We start from the raw sequence: 20,222 nt of genomic DNA, 5'->3' as shown, positions 1-20,222 counted from the left end.
AAATGTGTCACTATGCCTGGTTGCCAACAGCAGTAATGGCGGTGGTTCATGGGAACTTAAAATTGCAAAGACAACGACCATAATTTGTAAGCAAGTCAGATGGCGGCTTTCCAGTATAGACAGAGTGAAATGCCTGAAAATGAGCATTAACAGATGAGAAAGAAAGATAAATGTGTATACTGGACATGTACAAGTACTAAACAATCCAGATATCTGTGTGTAACTAACATCACATAATATTCTAAAGAGTGGGGCAGGATGGTAGACTATGTAAAGTAGGAGTCATTATTACATTTAATACATATAAAAGTCATATGTGTTACCTAAGACCAATGAATCTGGTGTACTACACAAATCATCTCTGACATCAAACAGGTGTAGCAATGTTATACTACTCCAATATGGATTATTTACAAAGTAGTAGTTATAGCAGAGGTAGGCAACCTTCAGCAACTCCCAGCAGGCATACTGTACTTGCTCTGCTCTTCTTGGAACTCCCATGGAAAACAATGGACCATGTTGGGAGTTGTAGATTCATAGCAGCTGGAGTGCTGAAGGTTACCCTGAGTTATAGATTCAGATGTTATATTAAGACAGGAAATACAGTTACTGCTTATTATACCGGTACAGAGTAGGAAACCAGTAGAGACACAAGTTTAGGTTGGTTTCCATAGTTGTGAGACACAAGCCACCAGAAGGCAACCATAACTCCAAATATATGAAAACAACGTGCAAGCTAATAATCTCTGAAAGGTTTGATTTCTCCTCCAGCGGTGGGCAGAAAGTAATATGTATATAGGATGAAGATAAATACATGACTGCTGTAAAGGAAACAAAGCTGATTTAACACATAGCCATGTTATCCCTGGTTAAATAGAATTGATCAGATATATTTAATTTTACTAATAAAACCAGTAAGTGCTAGAAGTTAGTATTACATTCTGATTATAACACTTTTATTCTGTGTTCTTTGTGTGTACTGGGGCTTCTATCTAACCTGAGCTGAGGTTAACAGCGTTTTGCAATACAGTATGCTTTACAGTAGCCACATGGTGAATGGCAGTCCTCTATGTTATCTATTAGGGCTAGTTCACACAGGGAACCCACGTGTGCACATTGCCGCAGGGGGGTGCTGTCGCGAGGCGGACGCCACGGCTGAATCAGCCACAGAATCCGCCTGAAGAAAGGGCAGCTCGCTTCTTTTTTCCGCTAGTGGGAACAAACCTCTAACGGAAAAAAGAATGCTGGTGGTCTAAATAGGCCACTATTGTGAGGGGACGGATTTTGAGGAGAATTCCGCACCAAAATCCGCCCCCTCTTGCCCTGTGTGAACTAGCCCGTTTATACTTCTCGTTGTAAACCTGCCTGACCTGATAATTAGGTGACTGCTGCAAATCAATCTACAGAATAAGAAGTGTTAGCCTATTAGTTGCAAGATTTTAGAATTTTTTTTAAAAAAACAGACATTTATTTACTAGTATATTTAAAAAAATAAATTAAAAAGTTCTTTAAAATACATTTAACATAAAAACTAGGGCTGTGGATTCAATCTACCAAATCTCCAACTCCTGCTTTGATTCTTTCATAAATGGCTGACTTGTTATCGTCAGTCTGAAGCAGTAAAGATTCTGCAATTCACTAACAAAAACTACTGATTCTTATGGAAGTAAATATGCACCAAAATACACCATAATTTGTTACACAATGTCAAGAATTGTAAAATTGTACTGCAGCTTAGTGGTTAGAACTGCAGCCTTGCAGCGCTGGAGTCCTGGGTTCAAATCCAACCAAAAACATCACCTGCAGGGAGTTTATGTTCTCCCCGTGTTTGTGTGGGTTTCCTCCCAGACTCCAAAAACATACTGGTAGGGATAGGGTAGTTTGAGAGCCCTATATGGGGCAATGACTGACAGTGTTTGTAAAGCGCTACAGAATATGATAGCGCTATACAAGTAAGCTAAATAAATAATTTAAAATAATTCATTTTATTTTGAAGTCAGATTCAGTAACTTTTCCTCCAATATTGGTCAGGACTCCGATTTCACAGCCCTTATAGAAACTTAATTTAAGAACTGTCAACTGCTTAATAAAAAAGTTATTGGAAAAGGCTGCCACGCATAGGTGGATGACAACTTTTCCTAAATCTCCATTTCTACATATGCTGCAACAAATGACGTCATGTAAAATACTAGACGAGTGAAGAAGTATCATTAGTAAAGTAACACTCACTTTACAGAGCGAACTGAGGTTAAATCCAAAGGTTTGTGCATTTCGGGATCCAGCATTCATGTAGTTTCCTATAAGCAACACTATCTCCAACAGTTTAGCGAAGCTCCTGCTTTTCTTTATCTCCTCACATGCTTCACTGACAGCCATAATATCTGGTTTGATGTTGTTTACTTGCTCTTCAAATTGAAGGCGAAATAGAATTGCGTTGAGACGTGGAATGAGCTTCTTCACGCTGCTCATCTGATTAAAGAAAGGAATATATTTTATGAAATAGCTATATAATAATTTGCTGCTTTAAACCATTCTAGAGGGACCAGCAAAATAGAAATCCTTTAGTGTGGGATGTAATTATGAAGGACAACTTTGTGCAGATCTCATCTCACTTCACATCTACAATGTCTATTCTCCATCACTGCAATTTATCCGACACAGAATTAGAAGAGTTGAAACAGAACCTCTGACAAAGAAGAAAACTTTAAAATGAAGACTTTGGTGGATAAGGAAACCTGCCTAGAATCCGAATATTTACTGTGCCGCAGGCAGAATGCTTAAAGCTTCAGCGAGGGAGAGGCATCTCTGAAAAATCCCTACCTTGTCATCTTCCTCCTCCTCTTCCCTAACAAGATGCAGGACGTCTTAATGACACATTTCAAGACATATTGATACATCACAGGGAAGTGATAAATGAATGGTGGCAGCAGGCAACAGTTCATTACTTTGACTTCTTATTAAATAAAAACGATGATAATGAATAAGCAGTGAAAATCCTGCATGATCAACGCAAAAGGCCACAGCACAAATGTAAGCCAACTTCCATCATAAGAAAGTGTATGTCACCTGACATAAGCTATCAGCACTCTTATATACAAGCTTATTGTACACAAGCTATGTCACAGCAGTAGTATACCCTGCAGACTATAGCAAAATATAATGTGTGCAGCAGAATACAACTGTTACTGTAGAAATCATGGATTGCAGAACACCGAGATTTCACAGAGATTTCATGTAGGCAAGATCATAAGACCCCAGCAACACTTGCTAATTGTTAGGGCACGATCTTTGATCCAGTCCTATAGTCTCACACCTACATGATAGTGGTTGGTCCCTTCATAGCCTCTCTGAATACTTAAAATCATATCCAGTACTATGGACAACTTACCGAGCTTCTTAAAATGGTAAACTGTGGCCAAGTATCTGCAAATACAGCTAACCAGGAATATTAAGTACTAAACAATTCATGGTGGCCATTGGCTACCAAATGGTTCTCCTACAACTATTCCAGCCATCAACACCCCCCACCCCCAACTTCCAAACATGTGTTCTGCATAGAGAGGGGTACGTTCTAACACAGGGGTAGGCAACCTTCACCACTTCAGCTGTAAATCTACAACTCCCGGCATGCACACTTGCTCTGCTGTTCTTAAAACGCCTTTGAAAGTGAATGGAGCATGTTGGGAGTTGTAGTTTCACAGCAGCTGGAGTGCTGAAGGTCGCTGAGCTCTGATCTAGCAGAAACCACCCTAACAGAACCATTATGGTCACCTGAATCAAAGGGGGTTTACCCCTTGTGAATTGTTGCCTCCATTCCAGAGGGATCACTTTTTGTCAATATACACATTAGCTCTTTGGAGCAATGAAGGTGTTACAGCTTGCCTTTTAGGACAATGGTAACCCCCTCATTGCTGCAAAGAGCTTATTTGCATATAGACAGTCACCAGAGGCGCCGATTCACAAGGGGAAAACACATTTTGACTCAGGAGACCCTAACTGGTCTGCCTGTACTGGTGTACTGGCGCATATGGTACTTGTGAATCATTCACAACTTCACCAGGTGAGAGCATACCAAACAATTGTCAGTATACCCTCACCCATACAATACTTAACCATATACGGCTCGGTGCTGTCTTGCCTTTTTGTTTTGGATTACATGATGTCTGTAGAAATGTTCACACTTCAGCAGCAACAAATCAATCCTTATATTCAGTGACAACTGATATCTACAACACTGAGCAGGTTTTATGCAGATCTGCAGAGGACAAAGCTTCACGCCCTGCCTGTACCTTGTATAGAACTACATGAACAAATGAAAAAGAATGATTTTCTCCAGGACTCATTTATTGAAACTTACTTTTGTACATTTTCCCAGTCATAATGACATAATTTTAGAAATACAACTGTACATAAATTCTACCCACTGTGACCTTTTAGCTGAAAACCATTTATGGGAATTAGCACAGATAATACTGTATATCTCAACACCTTTTATCTCATAGCTATAAAAGGCTGTCTAGCTCTAGAGTGGATTTACATCTCCTTCATCCTCTGCTAAACCTATTCAGCTTGATAGAGTCACAAATGCAATTCTGTCATCCAACAATTCATTTTAAATGGGAAACTGGATAACACAGATTGGAGATACATTAAAAATACTCACCACAACACCAAACTGCTCTGGTTCTGAAAGGCTACAATAGTCCCCCTTCAGTTTGGCCAGTTCAGTTAACTGTTTTTGTTCCGGCATATTTTTTATTAGATTCTGTGGAGAGAGTAAAAAGAAATGTCAAAGTTAAGGCTGCACATCATACACCTGCAGCCAGCTTTAACATGACTTCAGTTTTTGTTTTTTCTTTTAGAGTAAAGCAAGATTTGATTTGATTTGCATAACACAAGCTAAAGTTTAATACATTTGTACATCGAAAAAAAAAAAAAAAAAAGCATAGACATTCCCCATCATCCATGTCATGTAGGCTGAAGGGGTGACAGAAGGAGCCCTCACTGTCTGACCACTTACCCTTCGTTCACATCTGCATTCGGTATTCCATTTGGGAAGTCTACATGGGGGCCCACCGAATGGAATACCGAACGCAACTGCAAGCGGTGTGCAGTGACAACACACAGACCCCATAGACTTGGATGGGGTCCATGTGCTTGCCGCAAGAATCATGTGGGCAGGAAAGTAGATTGTGACGTACTTTCCTGCCTGCATGATCCCTTCAGCAAGCACACGGACCCCATTATAATCTATGGGGTCCATGTGCTGTCACTGGCACACTGCTTGCAGTTGCGTTTGGTATTCTGTACTTGGGGGGGGGGGGGGGGTCCTCATGCGGACTCCCCCGGATGGAATACCAGCGCAGATGTGAATGAGGCCTGAGCTATTATATATGTGTTCTTCCACACTGCAGCTATATTTTGGTGCTCGATATGTACATTATATTTGGGTTAGTGTAGTCATACTCACTCTATTAGGTATATATTCTTTAAAACATTGTGATGTTTTAAATGTAAATTTATTCGGGAGTCCCTTTGTACAGAGTATTTTCCCCCCAGAGTGATAGTATACAGGGTTTAACCCTTGTGTATATTGGTATATTATTGTGTTTTCAAACACAGAACTACCTTTATCCATATTAATACTAAGGTATCTTACTGATGATTATGGCACCATTCTATCAGTATTGTGATACTATTGCGGGATGTTTTATTTATTCCCATTTTCCAACAAGAGTCTATCTTTCCTTTTCAATCTATTGCATATATCATTATTGTATGCATCTAAACCAGTAAACAATATTACTTAATGAGAATCAAAGGGTATAAATGTTTTTTTTGTTTTTTTGCTTTGACATGGTTAGTGTCAGCCGTAATATACAACTGACACCCCTTGTGGAGGTCTGTACGCTCAGCTTCTACGTCCACGCCATCCTCAAACGATAAATGATTGACATGGGCCATTAACTACCTGTGAGCACATTTCAACACAGACCACCCAAGTGAAACACCATGAAGGAGGCTACAGTGTTCAACTGGCAATAAAGTCCCTTCATTTTCAGTAGTAGGGATTGTAAGTCCTAGTGAAAACACCTTCAGATACTCAGAGGGAACTTCACAGAACTAAGTACAGATCATGTCACTACTGAAATTTCCTTTTAATGTTATATTTTACAAGAATAGGGCATTTATCTAAATATGTGTCAACTATCTTATCATATAATTCCTTAAAGAGGACCTTTCACCATATCTGGGCACATGCAGTGTTATATACTGCCGGAAAGCTGACAGTGCGCTGAATTCAGCGCACTGTCGGCTTTCCCGATCTGTGCCCGGTGTGAAGAGCTTACGGTCCGGTACCGTAGCTCTTCTATGGTCAGAAGGGCGTTTCTGACCATTAGCCAGAGACGTCCTTCTGCCTCGCGGCGCCAATCACGCTGTGCTGTGGAGCGGGGAGGAACGCCCCCTCCCTCTCCTGATAATACTCGTCTATGGACGAGCGCTGTGAGCAGAGGGAGGGGGCGTTCCTCCCCGCTCCACAGCACAGCGTGATTGGTGCCGCGAGGCAGAAGGACGTCTCTGGCTAATGGTCAGAAACGCCCTTCTGACCATAGAAGAGCTACGGTACCGGACCGTAAGCTCTTCACACCAGGCACAGATCGGGAAAGCCGACAGTGTGCTGAACTCAGCGCACTGTCAGCTTTCCGGCAGTATATAGAACTGCCTGTGCCCAGATATGGTGAAAGGTCCTCTTTAAGCCTGAAGATCCACGTTGCAAAAATGAAGTGTTTTACAGTACCTGCAAAGTGGATCAGATCTGGCTAATACCATCCGCACATTGTAGAAAAAAATCTGTGCTGGAAAAACTGCATTTTCAAAAACACCTGCATTTTGGAAAATCGCAGCATTTCAATTATACCTGCAGAAACAATGGCATTTTCCAGACAGGCATAATAGTGGCAGAAAGTCCACAGAGGAAAACTGCGCAAATGTAATGCGGAAAATAACGTTATGAGTTTCCAACACATTTTTTTGGAAGCATTTTTTAGTTCCATCTGGATACATGGGGCCTTAGCCTAGGACAGTTTTTTTTTTTTACACACCCCAATGTGCCTTTATTCTACTACATAGGGAAGACTATAGTATGGTTGAAAGAAAACTCTGAAGTCATAGACATGGAGCAAAGAAGAAGGTGAAAATAAAAGATTACTCTCTCTGTAAAAATCTTTTGGAATACTTTCAATATAGAAAAAAAAAACATATATATATATATATATATATATATATATATATATATATATATATATATATATATATATATGAGAGAGAGAGAGAGAGATCTGCATAAACTTAGACATAAATTAACTGTACCTGAACCATAGAGTCAGTCAGCTGAGTTTCATCAATTTCCAATATAATTTTTTTAAAATCTTCATAAGGCAAACGGTAAGAACCCAGAAAGATAGCTGTTTGAAGGGGAAAAAAATAATGTTATGAAACAAATACGTGCAGTTGTGTTTAAAAGTTTACATACCTTGGCAGATTTTTTGGCCTTTTCTCAGAGAATATGAATAATAACGCAAACCCTTTTCCTCCACTCATGGTTAGTGGTTGGTTGAAGCCATTTTTTTTGTCAGACTTCTGTTTTTTCTCTTTTTAAATCACAATGACAACCAAAAACCTCAAAATGTCCCTGTTCAAGAGTTCACATACCCTGGCGATTTTTGTCTCATAACATGCCAAGAAGTTGACACAGTTGTTCACGGATCTACAGGAAAATGTAATTATACTGTATAAAACAGGAAAGAGATACAAAAAGATATCCATGGAATTGATAATACCAGTCAGCAGTGTTCACACTGTGATTAACAAATGGAAACTCAGGGGCTCTGTAAAAACCAAACCACGGTCAGGTACACCAACCAAGATTTCAGCCACAACCGCCCAGAAAATTGTTCTGGATGCAAAGAAAAACCCGCACATAACATCAGCTGAATCCAGGACTCTGAAAACTATCGGTGTGGCTGTTTCAGGACGCACAATAAGGAAGCAATTGAAGAAAAATGGGCTGCATGGTCGAGTTATCATGAGAAAGCCATTTCTGAGCAAATGCCACAAAGAATCTCACCTTCAATACGCCAAACAGTACAGAGACAAGCCTCAAAACTTCTGGAACAAGGTCATTTGGAGTGATGAGACAAAAATTTTACATTTTGCCCACAACTATAAACGTTACATTTTGAGAGGTGTCAACGAGGCCTATGATGAAAGGAACACCATTCCTACTGTTCTGAACACCATTCCTATTGTCTGACCACTGTTTAAGCAATGCTGTCCCTGCTACCTCTTGTGTCACCCCCTCTACCTCATAGATTGTAAGCTCTTGCAAGCAGGGCCCTCAGTCCCATTGTGTGAAATTACTTTCTTTGTAATGTATCTTTTTGCCTGTATTTAACCCTACAAATTGTACAGCGCTGCGGAATATGTTGGTGCTATATAAATAAAAAAAATTATTATTATTACTGTAAAGCACGGAGGTGGATCCCTGATGATGTAGGGATGTGTGAGCCTCAAAGGCACAGGAAACTTGGTCAAAGTAGAAGGAAAGATGAATGCAGCAGGTTATCAGCAAATACTGGAGACTGCAAATTTGCACTGATCAGCCAGGAAGCTGCAAATGGGACGCACTTGGATGTTCCAAAATAACAACTATCCAAAACACAAGGCCAAGTTGACCCGTCATTGGTTACAGCAGAAGAAAGTGAAGGTTTTGGAGTGGCCGCTCAGTCTCCTGACCTCAATATCATTGAGCCACTCTGGGGAGATCTGTAGCGCGCAGGACATAGAAGACAGCCCAGGAATTTACAGGAACTGGAGATTTTTTTGCCAAGAAGAATGGGCAGCTTTACCATCTGAGAAAATAAAGAGCCTTATCCACAACTACCACAAAAGTTGTTATTTATGTTAGAGCGGGCAATACACGGGTACTGGGGTATGTCAACTTTTGAACAGGATCATTTTGATGTTTTTGGTTGTCATTATGATTTAAAAAATAGAAAACACAGAAGTTTGACAATAAACGGCTTCAACCAACCACTAACCATGAGTGGAGAAAAGGTTTGTGAGTTATCATTCATATTCTCTGCAAAAAAGGCCAAAAAAAACCAAAAAGTCTGCTGGGGTTTATAAACTTTTTAGCACAACAGTAAATACATAGTAGGGATCTCAGTGGACGGAGACCCCTACTGATCAGCTATTTATCCTCTATTCTATGGATAGAGGATAAGTATTCTTTCTGGCATAATGTATTTCAATAATTTCATGGGGATTTTGCAAGCACACTTACATAGATTTTGGGCACTTTTTGGCTCCAAAACTTTAAGCTCCTTTATCCGTTTCTTTGTAAACACTGGGTCATCAACTTCATCTTTTTTCACTGCACACACAGAAAAAAGAAAATAAATTATGGTAGAAGTTTTTTTGGCATATAAGGAAAACACAAAAGCAAATTGATGACAATAAGACACAAACTCAATGTCTTTCTCTATCAAATACGATGGGACATATAAACTGATGTAAATTAACCGTAATTCTGGCACAAAAAAAACCTGGTGCACATGCTTTACACCTAATTGTGTATGTGCGTGAGATGCTTTCTACAAGGCTCTGTACTTCATCTGACAGGTAGGGGCTTGTTGAATAGGAGATGGAACTTAATTTACAAACTTGTGCACCAAAAATGTGTCCAACATTCTGAACAACATGCCAGAATTTGATATAAGCTAAACAAACTAATATGCGGTGTAAAGTTAAACTAGATAGTCTAAAACTATGCCAACTATGGCCCATACATTAACAATGCAAACATAACTATTGTCTTAAACGCCAACATTCACCTTAATGCAACAGCAAATGGCGGGCCTTCAAATACGGCAGTGTAAACCCAGAGGTAATGATCATGGGCATTGATCCCTGCATATCTGCTCCCAAATCCCCTTTCTGTGGCCCCATAACACTCACTTTCAAGCTTTCATTTTCCAGTTTTAAAAAAATATTTATGAGACTCAAAAAACCTAAAAATTCAAACCACCCCACTTTCCTAGGACTCAGCAAATGCCATAGAAACAAATCTCATAAGAAAGTGATGCAAATTCAGTTTTGCTTCCCAGTACATAGAATGGAGTATTAAATGGTATCATTACCAAGTGCAAATTGTCCACCAAAATGAAACATTTGGTTATGTGAACAGCGAAATAAAAATAAAAAAAAATATGTTATGGCGGGAAGGAAGGGGTCAATTTTTCAAAAATAATTTAAGTGCAATATCTGTAAAACAAAAATCAACCACACCAACTAAGGAAATAGCCATATATATATATATATATATATATATATATATATATATATATATATATATATATATATATAGATTCCACATTTTATGTAACTTCAACAGTGTTGTATATAGTGCAGGCAAAACACTAACATTTATGTTCATTAAACCCTTCCCGCCGATGGCATTTTTTGATTTTCGTTTTTGACTCCCCTCCTTCTAAACCCCATAACTTTTTTATTTCTCCGCTCCCAGAGCCATATGAGGTCTTTATTTTTTGCGGAACAAATTTTTCTTCATGTTGCCACCATTAATTATTCTATATAATGTACTGGGAATACAGAAAATTCATAGCACGAAAAAAAGAGTCTATCCAATAATAAATGTATATAAACGACTCTTATAAGTAGGCCCAATCACAAACAACATATTCCAACCAAGAAGACAAATACGTAAACAAGAAGAAGGGATAAAAAATCCCCATAGGCTGAAATACTCAACGTACACAACAATAAAGGAATAATAATATATTGTTTATTAGTGAAAAATTCTAAAAAAACCATGTAAAGACAAAATGTTGGAATACACACAACACTAATATTCAAACAGAATGAAACCCACACTAGTGGGCATAAATACTGATGATTTACTATGCACAGCGGATACTATAATGTGACAGCACTGAGCTATTGTAAATACACAAATTGAATACACGTATACAGTCCATACCATATACAGCCAATACCTCAACCTGAAACATCCAGGATTACTCTAAGGTCCGTCTGTAATAAGTAATCAGAGAAAGAGAAAGTAACTCTTACCCATTATTGAAGTAACAAAAGCCCGTAGGTGTGGGAACAACTTAACCAGACGGGCGTTTCGGCACGTGTCACCGGCCTTCTTCCAGGGGTCCTTCCTGATTACTTATTACAGACGGACCTTAGAGTTCATTAATTACGTATGCTTTATGCTCACTACTCTAAGTGGTCAGCACTGTCCTTTTTCTACATCTCCTGAGATCTACACATGCTGTCTTTTGATGAGTATATTTATTATGAATGGAGATTCTGTGCTCTAGTTCGCCTCTAGTAATCCTGTAACTATGGCGACCCGGGCAGTCGCCATAGTTACAGACTCGACATGCGCCGTACTATTACGGCGCATGTCGGGAAGGGGTTAAATGACAAAGAAGGTTCCATCATCCAAAATGTCTCTTTCTATATATACTGTGTGTGCACATTATATACACAAAAGAGAATGAAGAAGAAAAAAAAGTCAAATCATTGATCATTTCACACAAAACTCGAAAAATGGGCCGGACAATAGTATTGGCACCCTCAGCCTAATACTTGGTAGCACAACCTTTAGACAAAATCACTGGGAACAACCGCTTCCGGTAACCATCAATGAGTTTCTTACAATGCTCTGCTGGAATTTTAGACCATTCTTCTTTGGCAAACTGCTCCAGGTCCCTGAGATGTGAAGGGGGCCTTCTCCAAACTGCCATTTTGAGATCTCTCCCCAGGTGTTCTATGGGATTCAGGTCTGGACTCATTGCTGGCCACTTTAGAAGTCTCCAGTGCTTTCTCTCAAACCATTTTCTAGTGCTGACCTGAAGTGTGTTTTGGGTCATTGTCCTGCTGGAAGACCCATGACCTCTGAGGGAGACCCAGCTTTCTCACACTGGGCCCTACATTATGCTGCAAAATTTGTTGGTAGTCTTCAGACTTCATAATGCCATTTACACGGTCAAGCAGTCCAGTGCTAGAGGCAGCAAAGCCACCCCAAAACATCAGGAAACCTCCGCCATGTTTGACTGTAGGGACCGTGTTCTTTTCTTTGAAGGCCTCTTTTTTTTTGTAAACTCTATGTTGATGCCTTTTCCCAAAAAGCTCTACTTTTGTCTCATCTGACCAGAGAACATTCTTCCAAAACGTTTTTGGCTTTCTCAGGTAAGTTTTGGCAAACTCCAGCCTGGCTTTTTTATGTCTCTGGGTAAGAAGTGGGGTTTTCCTGGGTATCCTACCATACAGTCCCTTTTCATTCAGACACCGACGGATAGTACGGGTTGACACTGTTGTACCCTCGGACTGCAGGGCAGCTTGAACTTGTTTGGAAGTTAGTCGAGGTTATTTATCCACCATCCGCACAATCTTGCGTTGAAATCTCTCAACAATTTTTCTTTTCCGTCCACATCTAGGGAGGTTAGCCACAGTGCCATGGGCTTTAAACTTCTTGATGACACTGTAGACACCTGCGCACGGTAGACACAGGAACATTCAGGTCTTTGGAAATGGACTTGTAGACTTGAGATTGCTCATGCTTCCTTACAATTTTGCTTCTCAAGTCCTCAGACAGTTCTTTAGTCTTCTTTCTTTTCTCCATGCTCAATGTGGTACACACAAGGACACAGGATAGAGGTTGAGTCAACTTTAATCCATTTCAACTGGCTGCAAGTGTGATTTATTTATTGCCACCACCTGTTAGGTGCCTCAGGTAAGTAACAGGTGCTGTTAATTACACAAATTAGAGAAGCATCACATGATTTTTCAAACAGTGCCAATACTTTTGTCCACCCCCTTTTTTATGTTTGCTGTGGAATTACATCCAATTTGGCTTTTTGACAATTCTTTTTGTGGTTTTCCATTGAAGACAAATTAAATTAAGATAAATAATACCAAAGAATTTGTGATTGCAATGATTTTCTGGAAGAAAATGAAGTATTATCTGACAGAATTGCAGGGGTGCCAATAATTTTGGCCAACAGTGAGTGTGTGTGTGTGTGTGTGTGTGTGTGTGTGTGTGTGTGTGTGTGTGTATATATATATATATGTATATATATATATATATATATATATATATATATATATATATATATATATATATATATATCCATGTGAACTATAAATTCAGTTGCACACTGAATTGCTTCTTGCTACTCTTATACCAGAACAACACTGTATTCTACCCTCTTTCGTAGGTCTGATCAACGTTTAAAAAGCTGAATAAAATCTTTACAAATGCATTTCCACTTAACTAACCAATTTATTATAGGCTGTATTACAGAGGTTTTATGATATTTTCTTTGTCATGACCTATTGTTAGAATAGGCCAGCAATATCTGATCATTTGGAGGTCAACATCTAAGCCCCGCACCAGTCAATTGTTTGGGACTACTGCCAGGCCCAATACTATAAAAAAGATCAAGTGGAATCTTGTACTCCTCAGAAGATGAGAATAGCAAATGAAGAGCCCACACCAAACTATGGAATAAATTCCAATGCACACTCCCTTTCACTTAAAGTTTAACTAAACATTTGGACAGGGTATTTCTGTCAGCAGTTATGTCATTAATACATTTTTTTAACACACTTTATTAGCAAAATTTGGATCCTTTTTGAGAAATCCTGCATATTTTTTTTTTTTTTTTTTTAATAAACAGGACCTTTCACCACCTGGGGCACATGTGGTGTAATACATCACTAGAAAGCCGATAGTGCGCTGAATTCAGCGCACTATCGGCTTTCACGTTCTGTGCCCCCAGTGAAGAGCTTTCGGTGCCGTTACCATAGCTCTTCACTGTCAGAAGGGCATTTCTGAAAAGTTAGTCAGGAACACCCCTCTTCACAGCAGCTATGGACGAGTACTATAAGGAGGAGAGGGGAGGGAGTTCCTCACCGCTCTCACAGTACAGCGCAATACTGTGAGGAAGGGCGCTCCTGACTGACTGTCAGAAACGCTGTTTTTACAGTAAAGAGCTATGGTAGCTCTTCACTGGAGGCACAAAACGGGAAAGCCGAATTCAGCATACTTTCGGCTTTCTAGCGGTGAATAAAACCTCATGTGCCCCAGGAGGTGAAAGGTCCTCTTTAACTCTTTCCTGTGTTTCTGTATTGAGCTGTTCTTGCCTCTCACTGAATGTTACTGCGAATGGAGTACAGGTTTAAAGTACTGGTTGTGTAACATGTAGGGAAAATGAGGGTAGGACAAATGGGGGTAATCTGAAAGCGGAGATTCCAGCACAAATTATTTCCAGAGATATCACTGGTTAAAATCACAGTCGGGAGTAGTAATACACACACCGTATAACCAACTTTTTCAGCACAGTTTTTACGCTGAAAAAGCCCCCCTCGGCTTATACTCCAGTCAGGGTCCACGGAGCACAGAGACCTGCAAGGTCCTGCATAAATTAAACGAAAGGGGAGGTCCTTTGGTGCTACAGTAATGATATAGGATACTCCCCCTTTCTCTAGCACTGTAGCATTAAAGGACCTCCCCCTTCATTTAATTAATGCAGGTCCTTGCAGGTAACAGTGCTCCATGTAGAGAGATGAAAGCACGGGAGGCCCCTACTGCTGCCCTGCATTGAGAAGAGGAAGCTACAGCAAAGTGAAAGTAAAACACACAGGTCCCTGCTGGGGAAATTTCTAGTAATGTTAGGCATTTGGGGTTATTAATTTAGTTTCAGTAACTCCATGTGCCTCATATTAACCCGTGTGCCCCATATAAGGGTAACTAATATGTGAGACACATGGGGGTACTAATAAAGGACCTTAATTATGAAGATACCTAATTTTTACCTCCATATGTCCCACATATCAGTAACTCTTATGTGAGGCACACAGGGGGTTAATGTGAGGGACATGATGGGGTTAACTGATATTACTATGAGGCACATGGAGTTACTAAACTGTAATGTATATGACCAATCTTTTTATCTGCAATGGTGGATCCCCCCCCCCCCCACACCAAAGGCATATAAGCGAGTCAATAAGTTTTCCCAGTTTTTTGTGGTAAAATTAGGGGCCTCGGCTTATATTCGGATCGGCTTATACTCGAGTATATACGATATATATTATACAGCTGCATATAAATATTGTAATCCTTACTATGTTTTCAACCAGCGGTATCTCTGGAAATAATTTAGAGAGCACTGTAAACTTAGTGTCACATGAAAGAATAGAATCTTCTCCTAGTCACATATTGAAGACTAATCTATTGACCCCTTTTAAATGTTTAGTAATTTACATTGACAAGAAATTGGAGAATCCTATGCAGGAATCATCCACTTCCATGTACTATACATCCCTTACAGCCAGTGAAAAGGGAAAGTGTACAATTTACATTTCTAAATAAACGTATCCCCAATGTACTTGTATTTAAGTACCATAATGGTTTCAGCCTGGAAATAATTATATAAAGCCCTCTCTGTAATACAACTAGGACTAAGAAAAGGTTTACAGAGATTGCTTCCCTCTTCTACCTCTACAAACTAAATCTGAAACAATCCTTTCTGGTAGGCTGCCATTAAAATATATATACAATAGTACAATAGAACATTTACTTAATATATGTACAATAGAATACAACAGAACTTCTACAAAATATATGTACATACAATTTATTTAAAAGGCCATTTGACACTATATGCACATCTTTAATAATTCAGGACCTGTATCATAGAATCATGTCGTTCTTTATAGGATGTGCTAAAGCTGCAAGTCAAATGAGGTAATGCTACTGGAGCTATAAAGGAAAGTACACCTAAGAATTTATGTGACCAATATCCACACTATGGACTAAGAGCAGGGTAGTTAAGTGTGGAAGAAGCATCTTATAATGTTCTAAAGAAAAGGCCCAGCAGTAACACTCATAATGACATACATAACTTACTGATTTCTTCATGTGAAGGCTTTACTTCTTTGAATTGCAAGCAAGAGAAAGCAGAAACAAATGAACACAACAGTTATTCCCCAACCACAACCATTAGTCGATCGACACACGCTGTGAGACTGTATCATTTTTATTCATTTCCCTGAAATTAGTACAATAAATTAAAGGCGTGCCACGGTAATGTAAATCTATGCTCCGGTCATTCAGCAATCCGGCCATATCAGCAAAGAACATGAAAAAACTGCAATTAAAAAAGTCACCATGAAAATTTTACTTAGAACCGCAGCATTGTTGCTTCGCTTTAAAGTCAATTCCCCCCTTGTTAAATGGTTATTCCTATAAAGTTATTCTGAAAACCATAGCGAAAATGGCCTCACCTTCATTTAAAGAGAACCTTTTGGTAGATGTTGAGTACTGAAAACAACCATGGTACGTGGCAGCAAATCTCATGGCTTCTTCAATAATGTCCTTAAATGCTTTACCAATTACTGGCATCCTCAAAATAACTTTTATTCTTTATGCAATTAGTTGCATTGAATGACAGGGATGGTAACCTAACGCTAATAATAACCGGAATAATGGGATCAGCCAGGAACATTCACCTGACATCAGAAAAACTGAGCAGTCGCCATACAGAGGAGGGGAAGGCTTGGGTGGAGGGTCTTGACTTATTTGCTAGGTTTCCACCACCATGACTTTATGCAAATAATTTGCATAATTAATAAAAGTTGTTTTAATAAGCTTTATCAGCACATTACTGAAGAAGCCATGAGATGAACTGCCAGCTACTGTACTTGGTTCAAGTACCCCAATTCTACTGGCAGGCTCCCTTTAAATTAAAAGTGCGCTGTATTGTTGAACGATGCATATTGACACCATCTGCAGCAAGATGATGCTGCAGCTCTTTGGAGGTGATCTGTGGATTGTCCTTGGCTGTTCTCACCATTCTTCTTCTCTGCCTTTCTGATATTTTTCTTGTCCTGCCACTTCTGGGCTTAACAAGAACTGTCCCTGTGGTCTTCCATTTCCTTACTATGTTCCTCACAGTGGAAACTGACAGGTTAAATCTCTGAGACAACTTTTTGTATCCTTCCCCTGAACAACTATGTTGAACAATCTTTGTTTTCAGATCATTTGAGAGCGGGCTGTCCATGCTCGGCGACCATCAAACTTAACTGAACTTGAATTGTTTTGTAAAGAGGAATGGTCCAAAATCCCTTCATCCAGGATCCAGGAACTGATTAAAAGCTACAGGAAGCGACTAGAGGCTGTTATCTTTGCAAAAGGAGGATCTACTAAATATTAATGTCACTATTCTGTTGAGGTGGCCATACTTTTGCACCGGTCAAATTTTGGTTTAATGCATATTGCACATTTTCTGTTAGTACAATAAACCTCATTTCAATCCTGAAATATTACGGTGTCCATCAGTTATTAGATATATCAAACTGAAATGGCTGTTGCAAACACCAAAATATTTAGAACTGAAAATGATTAAGATTAATAGGGGTGCCCAAACTTTTTCATAGGACTGTACAGAACACCAGCAAGAAGGTTTTTACTGGTGCAGATTTTGTTGGAAGAAGCTGCCTTAAAGGGGCTCTATTATTGGAAAAAATCATTTTTAACTAATCACATACTTGCATAGGCTTTAAAACCTTTTGCATGTAAATTGCCTCAGTAGTGTTTGAAAAAATCTGTTTTTATTCATATGCTAATTTGCTTCTCGGTGCACAGGAAGTTGTCAGCCAGCTCTCCTCTCCCTACTCCCCTATGTGTATGAGAGCAGGGAGGAGTCAGCAGCTGCATCCTGTGCTGTATACACAGAAGACAGTGCATGATGAGACTTCCGGGTGCACGGAGACACTGATTAGCATATGAATAAAAACTGTCTCATTCAAAAACTACTGAGGCAATTTACATACAAAAGGTAGGTGTGGAATAGCATTTCTAAAGCTTATGCAAGTATGTGATTAGTTAAAACTGACTTTCCCCAATGATAGAGCCCCTTTAAATAGCCTTCATATGCAGGAGATTAGGAACAGTTTTGGGTGGAGTCAGAAAAAAGTTGTCCTTAGTTATTTCAAAAATATAATATACAATTATCGATATGAGCTTGCAGCATTTATTTTCTGAGAAATACAGTCACTAGCTTTTTACTGAATTAGAGGAGCTTTACCGCTTTTGTCTGACAATGGCCACCATTTATGAAGAAGTCGGAGTCAGAGCAAGAGTACGGCTGTGGGAATATAGAGTCGTCGGTGGTTTGTCCTTCCGCCTTCTCCGTTACATTTTTTTCACTGTTTCCCAGTGATGACATCCAATATTAACAGTTCTCAACGGGCAGACATGATGTCCTGTAACTACTGGTAAGGGAATTGTAAAACCCAGTGCACTGCACACGCTAAGTTTAATTCCGTATCAGTTAATCCAGGTCCAATATTTAGCGGTCTTTCACATTAAAGTCAATCTCTGTTACGTCATGTTCTCACTTCTAATGGGAAAGTATTTGTGAAATGTTAGGGGAGCGTACCTGCATGCATTTAACCTTCATCAAACAAAAACAAGACTAGCATCCCTGTCATTTGACTTTAAAGTCTGACAGGCATATTGATAATTGCTTTAGACAACAACTAGGAGGCACATTATGTTGTTATGTGCTAAAGCGGAGATCAGAGGGCATGTCAAATGGTAATCTGACTTGTGATCAACACAGCAACACCTTTTAAAATAGATTAGTATAGTGAAAGCTTTTACTCTAGCAGTAAACTCCTGCATTATGCAGTGTTCATCTGGAAATGTTTAGAATTTATAAAGAGCAGATGTGAAACAATCAGCCTTCATCTCGCCTTAAATGTAATATACGTGAGGCTCTGTCACATTAAATAAACTACTGGGAAGCAGAGTTTTGCTATTCAATATCATCCAATTCAAAAGCTACCTAGAGATTCAGACATGTACGCATACTGTGAGTTGCAATCCATCTTGGTAAGACTGCCTATCAGCTGTTACATTACTGCGCTTCCTTGAAAGAAATTAAATGTCATGGTTAAATGGGACACCAATATGTGAATACTAAATGTCAGTCTGAATACTCCAGCATATTTCAAAGGTGAATAAATACACATTATGCACAGTATGTTGAGAAAACAAAATAAGCTTAAACAGCCTTTTATGATGTGGACGCAAAAGGTTTCGCACAGATGATGTCCACTTTGCATAAAACTCTTTCATGTTACGCTATGATGGAAAATTAATGGAAAGATTGAAATTGCCTTTTCAGAACCTCCATTTTACATGTATTAAATCCTTCTAGATATTCTTCTGGCTGAACAGAACACAATTATAGGTTATTCTCTATATTCGGCAAACAAAAAGGGAATGCATTAGCAATTATCAGCTGTTACTTGTATGGATACCTTCTGCCCGGGCTTCACCGATACCCACATATGTGTCATACATTTCACACATTGTACAAAAACCTCTTCACTCCCAAAAATATTTTTTTCTTTCATACACAGATCTATACAGAGGAAAAAAAAGAAATACGTAACAAAAAATGTAGGATATGTCAGTCCACTGTGAAACTGTGGGAATTGCCCACTGATCCTACAAAAACATGGTGGGAGCACAGCTGTAACAAACAACTGTACTCCTGCTATAACTACTGTATGTCAGGTTTACATGTAACTCCTTAACTCAATTGTGACTATGGCCTCATTCACATCTGCGTCGGTAATCCGTTCGGGAAGTCTGCATGGGGACTACCCTGAATGGAATACTGAACACATTGGAAAGCAGCGTGCAGATTAAGTACACAAACCCCATAGATTATAATGGTCTCCGTATGAAACATGCGGACAGAAAATAGTTCACGATCTACTTTCATGGCTGCATGACTTGGGCAGAGACCGTGCGGAAAGCACACGGACCCCATTATAGTCTATGGGGTTCGTGTGCTTTCACAGCACACTGCTTGTCAATGTGTTCGGTAGCACGTTCAGGGGGGTGCCCATGCAGGCTTCCCGAATGGATTACCAACGCAGATGTGAACGAGGCCTAAGGTGTGTAAGGAGTTTAACATTAGAAGAGGGAGGCCTCTGTCCACCTGTCTGTGTTCTGTCAGTGATGCACCAAGTAATCTAAAGGACCTTTAAGATGCAGCTTGGGGTGTTAAGAGAATGAAAAAAAAAAAAAAATTCTTTCCTATTTAAAA

General features: G+C 39.4%; 1 protein-coding gene across 1 annotated transcript in view; it reads right to left on the bottom strand.

Moving 5' to 3' along the window:
* DIAPH3 (diaphanous related formin 3) overlaps positions 1–20,222 on the bottom strand; it is a 458,292-nt gene that overhangs the window by 229,566 nt on the left and 208,504 nt on the right. Inside the window, exons 18-21 of the mRNA XM_075265434.1 lie at positions 9,347–9,436; positions 7,372–7,466; positions 4,664–4,765; positions 2,230–2,469 (exon numbers count right to left, since the gene is read on the bottom strand). Of these exons, the coding sequence (XP_075121535.1) occupies positions 2,230–2,469; positions 4,664–4,765; positions 7,372–7,466; positions 9,347–9,436 (527 nt within the window). The remainder of the gene's footprint in view (positions 1–2,229; positions 2,470–4,663; positions 4,766–7,371; positions 7,467–9,346; positions 9,437–20,222) is intronic.

Source organism: Leptodactylus fuscus, chromosome 2 (assembly GCF_031893055.1).
Source record: "Leptodactylus fuscus isolate aLepFus1 chromosome 2, aLepFus1.hap2, whole genome shotgun sequence".
Classification (NCBI taxonomy): domain Eukaryota; kingdom Metazoa; phylum Chordata; class Amphibia; order Anura; family Leptodactylidae; genus Leptodactylus; species Leptodactylus fuscus.
Note: the sequence above shows the minus strand (reverse complement) of the source record. Positions and strands in the feature narration are given on the sequence as shown.